The sequence below is a fragment of the Gordionus sp. m RMFG-2023 genome, chromosome 5, assembly GCF_954871325.1.
Source record: "Gordionus sp. m RMFG-2023 chromosome 5, tfGorSpeb1-WG-v2, whole genome shotgun sequence".
Lineage (NCBI taxonomy): Eukaryota > Metazoa > Nematomorpha > Gordioida > Chordodea > Parachordodidae > Gordionus > Gordionus sp. m RMFG-2023.
This window is the reverse complement of record NC_088779.1, coordinates 3,080,985-3,096,067: the sequence shown is the minus strand read 5'-3', so window position 1 is coordinate 3,096,067 and position 15,083 is coordinate 3,080,985. Positions and strand designations below refer to the sequence as shown.

The 15,083-nt window shown below is 25.9% G+C and overlaps 1 protein-coding gene and 1 long non-coding RNA gene across 2 annotated transcripts; both read left to right on the top strand.

The window, feature by feature from the left end:
• The first annotated feature begins 672 nt into the window (after positions 1 to 672).
• Positions 673 to 4,265, top strand: LOC135930404 (uncharacterized). The gene is made up of 3 exons (XR_010572759.1): positions 673 to 793; positions 3,796 to 3,843; positions 4,127 to 4,265. It is a non-coding gene; the product is annotated as an uncharacterized LOC135930404 (long non-coding RNA).
• A 281-nt stretch (positions 4,266 to 4,546) lies between these two features.
• On the top strand, positions 4,547 to 8,179 carry LOC135929809 (uncharacterized). Its single transcript, XM_065466531.1, has 6 exons — positions 4,547 to 4,595; positions 5,022 to 5,051; positions 5,755 to 5,793; positions 6,044 to 6,240; positions 6,382 to 6,505; positions 8,088 to 8,179. The coding sequence occupies exons 1-6, from the start codon at positions 4,580 to 4,582 to the stop codon at positions 8,177 to 8,179; spliced, it is 498 nt and encodes a 165-aa protein (XP_065322603.1). The 5' UTR covers positions 4,547 to 4,579.
• Positions 8,180 to 15,083: the final 6,904 nt, after the last annotated feature.

The window sequence follows — 15,083 nt, the reverse complement described above, 5'->3', positions numbered from 1 at the left end:
TGTATAAATATGTGGATTTAGAACGTACATCTGTTCTTAGAAATATATCTATCAAATCCGAAAAGGTTATAATCTGTAAAATTTATAAAATGATGATTATCAATATATATATATGTACCTAATTTTCCTTTAAATAAAAAAGCAGTACCATTTTCTAATTGATAATTTGGTGAAATTTGCAACATATTCCATAGAAGTTTCATTCCAACACGAAAATGTTATAATTAATCAGTTTTCTGTTGTGCAAACATTCAAATGTAATTAATAAATATATATATATACAGTTATCTATTCATTTGTTTGTCTGTGTAAAATAGAATGTATTCTTTGGATATGCCAGTTCATATTTTGATTCTAAACATAAATAAATATTCTATACTATAACAACATTTCGACTTGTTTATATTTGTATTTTGATGATAAATACTGATATCTAATATTACTTTACCAAACCTTATCAAAGAAAATAGCTTTATAAGAGGAAAATTTGAGAAATAGAAATTTATTTTTAATTTTGATGATAAAATCTTATCGTGTTTTCAATAATATAATTTTGAAAGTTTTTCGAATTAAATTTTTTTGTTGTTTTGGAGATAGGACGGAGCCTAACAAAAACTATTTGATGAATTTAAATTTTTCCTATATTTTTTTTTATTAATTTGTTATTCACGAATTCTAATGAATTTTTTCGAATGATAAAATTAATTTAAAAAAAAGTGTAAAATTATATTTTATTATAAATTATTTTTACAATCTATTACAGATGAAATGGAACCAAATTGTATCGCAAAGGGTATGTATCAATGAAAAATATCATATATTTTTTACATTGCTAATACGATTAAGCAGAGTTGTTAACGCTCCTTTTTAAAAATAGCTAGCTCCCGCTCCCGCTACTATCCCACTCCCGCTACCACATTTTTAAAAGGAGCTAGCTCCCGCTCCAAGTAATGGAGTGCCACTCCAAAACCGCTCTTTTGATTTTCATTTTTTTTAGAAGGTTATACGAAACAAAATCATATTTTTTTTTTATCAAAAAGTTTTATTTATATTAAATGATCTGTCAAAATATTTATAACCTTTTATTAGCTTTTAAAAGTAATAAATTTTCTAAATTAGAATCTAACGAACATCCACCTCCCCCCTAAGACCTGTTTTGCAAACTAAATAGGCACACAGGAGCACTAGAGGGAAGCAGGGTAATTGTTTTACATAAAGATATTTTTTATTTCAGGGAATTTATCAAAAATAGTGTCCAATATATTATCCTCCTGATGATAAATTTCGTGGAATCCAAAAAAATCTTCAAAATTAATTTGTATTTAGAAGAAAGATTTTTTTACTTCTAGATGCTTTTTTAGATTGAAGCGGCTCACTTTTGTAAATTAAATAGTTTTATTTAAACACAAAAGAAATTTTGCCCTTAAATTTGTTTGATCATTTGGATCAACATCTTTTAGAAGTTTAAAATATTTATGATGGAAATGGAAATTCGATTTCTTAATCTATGATCTCTAAATCTATAATATCAATATTTTTTATTAATTCCTCTTCTGATATATGATGGTAAGGGGGGTCTGAGCATGCTCATGATGTTGAACTTAGGAATAAAAGATCTACATTTTCTGCCGCGATGATCATTTATCTTCGTAGGGAGTTTATAGTATAATCCTTTTGGTCAGCTGATAACTTGAAGAATAAAAGTGTTTTGTGTGGGTTGTGTCTAATATTCGGGGACAAAGCCCGAATCGATTTTTAAAAACGGCCCAATCAGGCAATAGCCAAAATAATATTATGCAGTAAGCCTGGAGATTTTACATATGGATAGCAGAATTGTTTGTATTTCTATTTTCCAAATATCAAGACATACCTAATATTATTTTGGCGGAATCTTAATTGGACCCAAAACTCGACCCAAATAGAACTTTTTAGCAACATTAGACCAGGCTCATATTAAAAGCAAATCAAAATTATAATATCAATGAATCAGTTGAATCAATCATATGATTAAACGTTCAATAATTCTTTTACTTCTCATATATTTTTTTTAATTTTTCTCCTTTAAAAATAATTAAAAAAAAAAAACAATCATAATGATTCCAAATAAAAAGATTTCAAAGATTTTGGCCGGAAAAATAATCAAATATAAATCCCGGCAGAGCCGAGATAATAATACAGGACGGGTTTGAGAGTGGGATTTTTTTTTCCAACCCTATTTGGGTCGTGCAATAAGCCACCTTTAAAGGTTTCTGCTATTTTTTTAAAAATCTTATTTACAATCGATTCTCTAGTGCTCGACAAAACTCTCTTTGGTGTAGAGAATGAGGCCTCACAAGAAGCTGGTGAACCCAATGACGATGGCTACTGATAGCATTTATACGATTCTTTAAATGCAAAATGAATTTTTCAAAATTATCAACTTCTGCAGCTAGTAATCCTTATGCTATTTTCATTTCATGGTGTTACATTTCCATATTTAAATTTTATAATGATATCCAAGTAGCTACTTTATTTGATATAAAATCAGGATCGGGGGAGGGGGGGGGCAATGTATTAAAATATGATAGTAGATTATGATCATCTTGTGCAAAACTATCTAAAAAACGATCTACAAATTAATCGATAATTATTTTTAAAGAATTCCAATTGAAGTCCGTTTTACAATAAAATTGCAATTTGGTATAGACTAAATAATCTTAAAGATTTGTAAGCGTTTTACGTACCCCTGATAGTTTTCACAATCTGATGCATCTTTTATCTTATCAGTTTTAAGTCATTCCTTTTGTTATATTTTTTTTGAGATATATTCCAGCACCATATCTGAAGATATGACTTCGTTTTAAATTTAGGGTGAAGTATATTGTGCAATTTTAGAAATTAATTTATTAATTTTTATTAAATTCTCTTTTTGGATGGTGTATGAAAAAATTTCTATAAAAAGTCCAGAAGAATAAATTATATTTTCATTCTTTTGCAGCATCATTGTTTATTGAACTAGCTCAGCAAGAAGGTAGGTACTGTATGCTAAGAAATAGCATCAAATCAAATAGTGATTTAATGTAATAACGATTAAGGTTAATTTGCTGGCTTAATATAATTATTATCAGTATCTTAACTATAGTAAGATTTTTATCATGCCATATCGTGAATTATTTAAATTAGTTTTCTAGCAGTCCCTTCTTTGCAGCTAACGCATTTTTCCAATTTTTAATCCCTTCCATTCAAATTCGTCACTTGGGCTAAAATTGTATTTCATACATCAAAGACAAAGAGCAGCATCACCTTCTACATTGTACTCCAACCAGTCTTGACCTCTATGATTTTTTGATATGATCTTAACCTTCCATGAATATCTTCTTTTATCACGTAATTGGTTAATTTGATATTTTTTTTGGTTCATACTAGCCAAGGTCACCTGGGATTGGAATTGAACTTTAAAACATTAAAGGATTTTTAAAATGGAAAGAAAAGAATCTTAAATAGATAATGAAAATTAGTGATTGACAAATATAAAGGAAAGGACATGTTTATTTTTAAAAAGGCCGACTATGTTCGTGGACCAAGAAATTTTTTTTTTGGGGGGAGGTCATGTGACTACGGCCCTGGGCATATCTATAATTATTTTTTTAACTCTCTATCTAAATAAAAATTATGCAATTACTAGAAAAGATTTTTTTTTTTATATTATATAATATTATATCTTTTTTCTTTTAATTTTTTTTCAATTTATATACGATGTAAATTTTTCGACTATTTTATCAAAAAAATTACCTTCTACAAATCTTCTATTCCTAGGCTTGATATGCTCTGCTACGATGGATCAGAACAATGGAAGTTTAATGAGTAAAAAAAAGAAGTCTTATATTTATAATAAATTATTTCAAAATTTAATATAATTAATTTAGTCGAAATAATATAAGAGTTTATTTTGATTTATAATTAAATACATTTTAATAATTTATTATATGCTTGATAAATAACGTAATCGAGATTGTTTATGAATTTATTACGATTTCGTGTAATTGATTTCTTTGATTGGAAATAGTTAACAAACTGTAAAGTGACAATATTATATGTTTTTATTTTTTTAAATTATTTACGCCTAATCTATCTAAATAAAATATAGTATTACCGCCTAATGATATCTACTGTAAAATGGGAAACCATTCAATTAGTGTTATAAAAAATTTTGCACTCGAGTTAGTGGAAAGTAATAACAACGGCACGTATAATTTAAGTGGAAGATTCTTACCTCGTGAATCGTTGATCCCTAAATATTCTATCAGATATATATTGTATAAAAATAAGGGTGAAATTAACTCAGCCATTAGAAAATCTTCTATCAAATACATCTCCAAAAAGGTTATTTCTTTTTTCTTTTTTTTTAAAAAAATATAGAATTATCTAAGAAACTTATAAAATGTGATGATTATTTATATATCTATTTATATATATTTTTTTCTTCTTTAAAATAAAATAGGAACAACATCATCGATTTACAATAGAAAATTTACAACAAAATTTAACATATTTCATAAAAGTTTTATTTCAACACGAAAATGTTACAAAGTTTTCTCTTATGCAAAAATTCAAATGTAATTAATATATGTTCTTATATATTCATTTATTTAGTTGTGAAAAACAGATTGTATTATTGGTTATGCCATTTTTCTTATTTTATCCCTAAACATAAATAAATACTCTATATTAAGAACAACCTTTTGATTTGTTTATATTTATATTTTGATGATAAATTCCGATATCTAATATTATATTAACCTTACCAGGCCCTACCCAAGTTTTATCTTTTAAAGTGGGAAATTTCGGAAATAGAATTTTTTTTATATTTTATTTGATTATAAAATCTTTTCGTATTTTTGAATTAAATTTTTTGTTGTCTTGGACAGATCCTAATGCAAACTATATGATGATTTAAATTTTTCCCTATAATTTGTTATTCGCGAAGTTTATTGAATTTCAAATAATGATATTCATTCAAATTATATATTTTATAATTACAGATCAGAAATCACCACATTGTGTCAAAAAAGGTATGCATTAACGAAATCAAATTTTTTTTCAATATTCTATATCGAAATCGCATTTTTTTTTCACATTATTAATATGATTTTAAGCAATCTATGATTATCGATTATTTATTCTTTCTCTTTTCCACAAATATAAATTCGAAATACTACACAAACTTGATCGAAACGGCCTATGAAAAAATTATTGAAATATAATGAAACATTTAATATCCATCATTGAGCACTTATATTAATTTCTTACTTTGAAAACAATTTGTATAATTACAACCAAAATGATTCAAAAATGATAAAAAAAAATTTAAAATTCATTGCCGGAACTTAAAAATGAAATCAAAATTTAAACCGGGCTTAGTCATATAATAGATGACATCTACCGATCTCTGTTATAAATCAAACAAATAAATATTTTCGAAAATTTATTTCTGACTTAAATTTTACTGTGCATAATCAACTTTTTATCATGCCCATATAAAAGAAAGTATATTTTAAAATTCGTTAATATTTCTATAGCGCATATCTGTAAAATAAAATTAACATAATTCTGATGATATTTACGTCTAAGTAAATCACTAGAAAAAAATGTTTTTTTTGAGATTATATATCATTCATTCAATTTTTAAATTTTATTTATTTTTTTCAATTTATTTACGATTTGATTTTATGCTATCAAATTGATTCTACAATCTATACTCCTCTGTTTTGATAGGCGATGTCAAGGATCTGGACAATGGACGTGAAATAATAAGTAAAAAAAAGAAGTCTTATATTAATAATTCATGAATTTAGTGTTATTAAACGGCTCATTACACTAAAAAAAACAACCTTAAAATGATATTGTATATGAATTTAAAATTGTATTTTGTTTTAACCATTTTATATATATTGATTTCTTTGATCGGACTAGTTAACAATAGAAATGCGCTCTATATAACAAAATTTTTTGATTTTATAGAAATATTTAGGCACGATTTACTTTTTTAAATAAAATTGTATAGTATTCCAAAGGGATTCAATTCATGGTCCAAGACATTTAACAATCAAATTATTAAGTAAAGATGGCATCGAAGGGATTTATGATGTTATGGTAAGATTCTTACCTCCTAATTCGCAGCATACCATAGAATCTTTCAAGTGTATCTTTAAGAGAATTGGCGAAAATATTGCCCAAACCCAAATTGCCAACTACAATTCCGTAACAGTTATTTCTTAATAATTTTTTTATTAAATATAAAAATTATACACAATATGAATCTCTTATACAAACGATAATTGTTAATCACAAACGATAATTAGTAATACATTCTATATATATTATTTATTCATTTAAAAATAGAAACAAGAAAAATACGAATTTGAATTTAAAAATTTGGAAAGCGATTCTATATATTACCTAAATATAGACACCAAATACAAAAACGATACAATAAATCACATTTCCTCAAGTCGCACATTCAAATGTAAATATTACTTATGCTTTCAATTCGCTTAGATATTGTTAATTCTTGGTAGTGTTCATTTTGAGCCCCATTTTTGAAAACGGTAAACTCAATATTTTATTAGGGAAAATTATTATGAATGCCTTAAGAATTTGCTCGTAGGTGACACAAAACCTTTGAACATTTCTATTTAACGAATTCTCGAGGCTTATAAAATATTTTTCTGGCTAAAATATTGAGTTAGCCGTTTTTAAAAATCTGCTCAAATCCAGCCGTGTTTAACAACACTAGTTCTTAGAATAACGCAAGTTAAACCCCTATAATATAATTGTAATTAACTCTTTCGAACTTATTTATATTTTTTTTATATTATGGTGATAAATAATACTGATATCTAATATTTTAATTAAGCCCTTAATTGTACCCAGGGCCTTTTACCCCAGATATAGCCTTATCTTATATAAGGGGATATTTCAGAGATAAATGTAAAAATGTATTTTTTATAAGATAATAAGCAAATATCGTACGTCTAGAATTGGAATGCTCCACTTGCGCAATTGTTTAAAATGAGAAAATCAACATTAAAGTTTATAATAAAATGTATAAGGAAAAAGTTATGGATAAATTTTGACAATAACTTCGGCAAAATTTAATATTTCTTTTTTAAAATCTACTTTTTATTTATATAAATAAGTTATTATCCACTTCTGACTCAATGGTGCACTCTAATTCTAGAAACCGACGATATATCTTATATATAATTTGGAAGGAAGATATTTTCAGTGAGAAAATATGAAACTATGAGAACGATAAAAAATAAATAGAAAAGGGGAGGGGGATATTGTCTTAATAAATGCTCCTTATTGAGTTTAAAGTTTATCATATCCATGAAACTTAACCTGAATTTTTTTTTTTTTGCTCATTGATTTTTTTTCGCGGGGCATCTTAGAAACAACCAATCCCTTTTTAATTTAATTTATCCCAAGAAAAATAGTATATTTAAAAAACAATGAAAGTAAATAATATTCCCCATCGAAAGAAGCAATAACTTTGTTAATCTAAATAAAAGAGACCTAAAAGATATTTACTATTTTGATTTTATATTATTACTAAAAAATGAAATAAATCTTTTTTTTGGGTATAGCGTCGCCATCAGAACCTTTTTTTTCAGAAATTATCTTAAGAATTTAACTATAAATTTCTGAAGAATTCAGAAATATGTTTTGGCCATATTTTTTTTTATTTTTCTATGTAAAACAAAAGGGATTTATTTTGAGTTTTTCGATAAAATAGTGAAATATTTTTGATGTCTGTCACACAGCAATAAATGAAAACTATTTGATGATTTAAATTTTCCTTATTAATTTTAATGAATTTCATGATAAAATTTATTAAAAAAATTATTTATTATGAAAATTATATTTTATTCTGATTTTTCAAAACAAATCAAATATAAATTACAGTTCAAGAAACAAGTTTTGATGCCAAAACTGGTAAGTATTAATAATTTTTTTAATTTTACCTAATTCATATTGGCAAGTCTCTGCTAAATTAATATTTTTAAAATTAATTGGTTTCTAATATATCCTCTAATATATCTAAGATCAATGCATCGGCTGCAGATTGATCACACCGAACACGTCGCCGTTTATTAATCACGCCGGTTATCCGCCGATACTCATAACGGCGGAATAAGCCTGCGCCTGAATCTTTTTAAAAATTATTTTTCTTCTAATTGGTCACATAACTTTTGTAATTGTATAATGTCGTGTCAAAAAATATATCGAATATCGGATGTGCTAGATCTTGATAGCACTGATCCAATACCCCTATACCCATTTTCAAATTAGTGATATCGGATGAGAATAACAATAAATTAAATGTCTCAACCAGAATAATATATTAATTATGTTCGAAAACATATCTAGAGCGAATAGAAATCTTATTAATAATGTTTTGAATAAATTTGTAAAGCATTATCTCAAACCTTCAATTTATATATCGAGCCTAATAATAGATAAAATTTTCAATTTTTTTCTTTAGAAATTTAGAAACAGTATTCCTATTTTCACAAAATACACCTAAAAAACATAACATTAATTAAAAATAAAAAAGAATAAAATGTCTCTCAAAAGAAGCCAATAACTGTATTTATGTAAAAACAAGGCTAATTGTTTTGATTCTTTATTAATATTAGAATAAGCTAAATTTGTTGATATAACGTTGCTTAAAAAACATTTTCAGAAATTTTAAAACCTTAAAAATAACCTAAACTTTAAATGTTTGAAGAATTCAGATATATGTTTTTTATTTTTGATGTCTTATACACAGATTAATGAAAACTGTTTGATGAGTTAAATTTTCCTTATTTTTTTTTATTGATGTTCACAAATTTGAATGAATTTCATGTTTAAAATTCATTTAAAAAATTTTTATTATGGATTATATTTTATTATGATTATAATTTTTCAAACAACTATTTTTTGATATAAATTTACAGTTTAAGATGGTAAATATTATTGAAATCTTTTTTATTTTTTTACTTCATCCCAAAATAAATCATGGCAGAACCGAGAAAAGTCTCAGATCGGGCATATGAATAATATTTTTTCCCAATCTTGGTCTATGTATTAAATAATCTTGGTAGGTCTCATCTAAAATAATATTTTTAAAACTAATTCGTTTCGGACTAATATATCCTCTAGTATATCTAAGACCAGTGCATCAGATGCCAACAGGTCGCCTTTTAAGAATCACGCCAGCTCCCCGCCAATACTCATAACGGTGGCGTAATCCGGCGCCTAAATTTTCTAAAAATAATTTTTCTTCTAATTGGTTACATTACTCTAATTGTATAATGTCGTCAAAGAAAATACCACAACAATATACCGAACATAGGGTATGCTAAATTTTGACACCGTTTTGAAATTGGCAATTAGATGATAATAACTATAATGTGACTGGAAAGAAAACGTTAAAATTAAATGTCCCAACCAGATAGTGTTATATATTAATTGTGCTCAAATATGTAGAGCTAATAGAAATCTAATTAATTATGTTTTGAATATATATTGTAAAGCATTATCTCAAACCTTCAATTTATATATCGAGCCTAATAGAGGAATTATGAATTTTTTTCTTTAGAAATTTTGAAATAGTATTTTCGCACAAAATAAATATACACCTAAAAAAATAAAGATAAATAAAACGCCCTTTGAAAGATGCAATCAATAACTTTATTTATGTATACATGGCCTAATTGTTTTGATTCTTTATCAATACTAGAATCATTTAAATTTGTTGTTATAACTTTGCTTGCAAAACATTTTTAGAAATTTTAAAACCTTAAAAAACACTAACTATAAATATTTGAAGAATTTAGAAATTTTTTATTTTTCTATGTAAAAAAAAGGGGGATTTATTATGTGTTTTTCGATAAAATAGTCAAAAGTATTCGAATTAAATATTTTTGATGTCTTATACACAGCTTAATGAAAACTATTTGATGAGTTAAATTTTCATTATTTTTCTTTTTTATTGATGTTCACATTATATTAATGAATTCCACGATAAAATTCATTTAAAAAAAATTTATTATGATTTTTTTAAAATAATTTTATTTTTTTATATTAGATCAAGATGAATCAATAGCACGTATCGAAATTGGTAAGTATTAATAAAATAATTTGTTTACATTATTCAAATAAATCTAAGTAGGATCGAGTAAGGTCAGAGTCGGGTTTAAGATATGTATTATTATCTTTTCAAATCTGGAATTATGTATTAAATAATCTTGACAGGTCTCTGCTAAAATAGTAAATTTAAAACTAATTGTAACGGAACTAATATTTTTCCTCTAAGTATTATCTAGACCCGTATGTCGGGATATTTTGATCACACCGAAAACGTCTCCATTTACGAAAATCACGGCGGCTTAGCTGGCGTCCTAAGTTTTTTAAAAAAAATAATTTTATAATTATTCTTCTGATTGGCCACATTTGCTTGTAATTTTATAATTGTTCGTCAAAGAAAATGGCTAAATATATCAACAATAATATATTGATAGCACTGATCCGTACGCTACAGATGATGATAACAATAATGTGACTCAAAAGAAAACATTCAGATAGTTTAGTATATTATTAATTATGCTCGAAAGCAAATCTAGAACTAATAGAAATTTAATTGATGATGTTTTGAAAAAATTTGGAAAAAGCATTATGTCAAACTTTCAAACTATACATCGGGCCTAATAGACGAGCTATCAATTTTTATTTTCGAAATTTAGAAACAGTATTTCTATTTTCTCAAAAAGGGCCTACATTGAACTTGTCATTACGCATCTGTGAATGATAATGATAGCTCGAGGAAAATATGTTTTAAAAAAAATTTGTCATATGATTTTCCTGTTCGCGATCTGCAATTAATAGAATTTTAATTTTATACTTTTTATTTCAAAAAATTATCATAGGTGTTGAATTGTCTTCTAGACCTAAGAAATCAAGGAATTTAAAAAAATTGTGACAAAATATCTAATAGAGCAAAATTGAACATCGTTATCGAAATTAATTATAGAATATCATGAACTTCAATGGTTCAATCCTAAACTTTGTGGCGAGAGGCACCGCTATTACTCTAAAAAAAATAGCAGGAGACACGCTAAAATAGGCAATCAATCATAGAGCGAGATTTTGTTTTTCCAAGAATTATGAGCCAAAATTTTCTTTTTAGGTCGGGCTAAGTTATAATTCAAAAGAATTAGGCCGGGCTCTTGTAGATGGGCTTAAGGCGGGGCCTGCAGTCTCTGAATAATTAATATTTACCTTTAATGTGACATTTATTCATGTAAACAAGTCCTAGAAGATGTTCATTGTTTTGGTTTTGTATTATGGATAAAATAAAATAAAATAAAATAAATTAAATTGAATTGAATTAAATAAAATAAAATTTTTTAGTATAAAATGAAACATGTTTTAATAAAATTTTAAAACTTTTAAGGAAACCTATTGATAAAGATCCTGAAAATTTTCAAAAACTATTATTCCTTTCTTCAAAGAAATATTTTTTAATATATATTATATTTTATTACAATTTTTTTTCTAAATTATAGATCTAAAATCATACGGATATATCAAGATTGGTACGCATTAATTAAATCCAAAAAATAAAATTATCCTATCTCTAAATCACATTTTTTTACAAATTGCTAAAGCATGTAATTATCCAATCTATAAGCATCGATAATCAATTCATATGTTTTATAACATATATAAATAACACGGTCGTGGTAGAGGGGTTGAAAAAGTACCCGTGAAAAATTTAGAATTAGGTATTTTACCCTACCCCGATAATTTAGCCCGCTGACCTTTAATATATAATACTTTTGCAGTACTTTTTTAGATGGAATTGTGTTTATAAATAATTAATAACATACGCATCATTTTGAAGGTGATTTCTCCCTTGATGCAACGATATATAAGGTACTGATGATTAGATTAGATGATGGATTAGCTATTCAAGTATTTTGGAATTCAACTGTCGACAGGGAAAATAGCACGGGAAATACTTTATTTTGCGTTTCAATGGAATCCACCTATCCAGGAAATTTTTCAAAAAAAGCTATGATAGTAAACAGCAAAATTTATATTTTTTTTATTAAAATTTTGAGACTAAATAGTATACAAGAGGTATAATAATCAGAATAATATTCGTAATAATACTCTCAAAATCTTGGAATATTTTCTTTTACATTGCTCTTCAAGTTGTCAAAATTATACTCCTAAAATTTCTATAAAACCTATTTATTTTTTTTGGCAAGAACAAACAATTTCTTATACCATATTAATTTTTTTTTTTTAAATATAATATTTAGGAAGAGACATCTCACATTTTTCAGAATGTGAAACTAAAGATCGAATATAGAATATCGATATCGGTATGCTCATTGGATCCAAAAAATAATAAATATAACACCAACCATCAAGTCTACGTAACTGTTCCTTGAATATTAAAGTTTTATATCCTCATATTATTTGGTATTTAAAGGGAATTTGTGATTAAAACGTAATTTTTCTTAACTTATAAATTTAAAACATGGGTTAATTTTATAATCTATTTTTTTTAAAATATTTTTATTTTATTTTTACGCTGGGATATAAGGTATTATATTTTTTTTTTACATTCCTAAAAATTGTGATTATTCCTTCGCTCTTAGAAAGCGTTTAGAGGTTTCGGGTTTGGAATTATGTGGAAAAATAAAGTAAAATTTGTTAAAAATAACAAAAACCAATCGTTTTTTTAGTCTTTAAATTAATTTTATCATAAAATAATTTATACAATAAATGTTATCATTTGTTACTTACTACGAGCAAAATCCATTATTAAGTTTTCCCATTCTTCCGCACTAATATATGTAGCAACACCTACTTAGGCTTACTCTAGCAATAAATTAAAATAAAATAAAATAAGCAAATATAAAAAACCTCTGCAAACAATCCCTTATTAAGTTTTCTCATTCTTTCGCACTAATATAAGTATACTTAGGCTTTCTCTAGCAATAAATTTTTTAGTGGCGTAATATTTATTTACCATTTTCAAATTTCTAGTCAAATAATAATTATTTCTCAAACTCCTTGTCCAACAGGGAGAAAGAAATTGCAAGCTTGTCCAACAAGATAGAGTCCGCCATCAAGCAGTAACAGCTTTTATGGAATTAGAAGAGCCGACTATTTGCTATTATTGAAATATCACAATGGCCTGAAAGAAATTTCTTAGAAAATTTGTGGATTCCATGCTTATTTCAAATTTTTAATGTATTATTTATTTATACAACTATTTTATGTAATACTTTTCAAAAACATGGCATTGACTTGATTAAGAAGATGAGAATAGCGGAGAGCATTTTATTAGAACTCAAGGAAATTAGGGCTAATGTTGATGAAATAATTCAATTTTATTTGTTATTGTTGAGTCAAAAGGAGAGCTATACGTGTTTACTATTTGTCTCCCTAGACTTGCAGCAAAGTAAGCTCATCGTTAAAACATTAATATAGGATCAGTAGAAGAGTATCATAAAACAAATTGCCCTCTCATATATATATTTAAAACCCAAATAAATGAATCGTTTTTAATTCATCATGCATCACTTACCAATCTGCAGATATTACTTCCACAAAAGCTTTTTTTTCAGATGGTGATAGAAAAAAAAATATTTGTTAGATTTTTATCATGAAGATGTTAAAGTATCTTATGATGCCTTATTAACTGAATAACTATGTTTATAAAATTAACTATGGTTGATATAGTCCCAAGTGCTATGGATGTTTTGCATTATAAACACATTTAAATTATATTCCCAATATATTATAAGGGTTTATATATATATATGCAACTCTTCCCATTCCATTAGTAAACTAGTGAGAGAGCATTCTCTTTTTTAAGAAGAATAACAGAGTCCTGCAGAGGTAGCTTTTGCAGAGCATAGGCCCGGATTTATTTTAAAAAATTTTTACGGCACGGTTTGGGTTTTTTTTAAAAAAAAATTTCAGGCCAGCCCGGCTTTTTTTAAAAATATATTATATTTCTTTTTGATTTTGATAGTTAATAATAACGATTTCAAATATAGGCTGATTTAAAATATACAACCCGGCCCGGACATATTTAAAAAATTAAAATACGGTCTGGCCCGGGGACCGGGCTTGCAGGAATCTGAAAAACATACCAAGAAGGACAACTTCTTGAAAGTAGGTTGAAAGATTTGGATCTTTTGAATATTCACAGGCATTTGACGACAAGTAAGGATGAGATAATTGAAAAATTAGCTCAATCCCAACGAAGATTGGATTTTATATGTAAATATATAACATACAAAATACAATTATTCCTAAGAAACTTTTTGTGTATTAATTTATATTTTCAACATTTAAATTTTTTATGTTTATATAAATTTTAAAGGACTCAAAAAATTCAAATTTCTATTTTGGCTCATTTAAGTGATTCGTATAGTGGTTATATTCACTTTATATTTTATAATTCACATTTATTTTATAGTTTTTCTATACCGCCAGTTATATCCGTTTAATATTTTTTAATTGAAATAATTTAAAATTGTGTATTAGAAAGAGTTATTAGTTCTAATAAATTTATGCTTGATATTTTTAAAAAACAATAATATTTCTTAAAAAAATTTATCCCACCCCCCTTCAGACCAAATTCCTGCGTTTGCGCTTGCAATCTATGAACATCGATAATTAATTCATCTGCTTTATCACATATATAAATTAAAGGTCAATGTTGACCGGTTAAAAACTACAAAAAATATTCGGTTTATATTAAAATCATTTATAATAGAAATAATATAAATTTAGTAATTATATTAATTAAAATATATATACATATATCATTTTTATACATATATTAGTTATATAAAAAAAGGAATAATTATATTTTTGTTTGATTAATTCAATTTTGTTCCTACAAAATAACATAGTCCCTACTACTACTATTCGTCATTAATACCCGCTATGCAAGGAATAATTAATTTTTCTTTCTTTCTTTCTTTCATTCATTCTTTCTTTCTTCCTTTCTTTCTTTCTTTCTT

Excerpts from the sequence above, each read along its gene's own strand:
- LOC135929809 (XM_065466531.1), top strand. Across the intron at positions 5,052-5,754 it reads ACCACATTGTGTCAAAAAAG|GCGATGTCAAGGATCTGGAC; the intron begins GTATGCATTAAC and ends CTGTTTTGATAG. Across the intron at positions 6,506-8,087 it reads CTCAAGTCGCACATTCAAAT|ATCAATGCATCGGCTGCAGA; the intron begins GTAAATATTACT and ends AATATATCTAAG.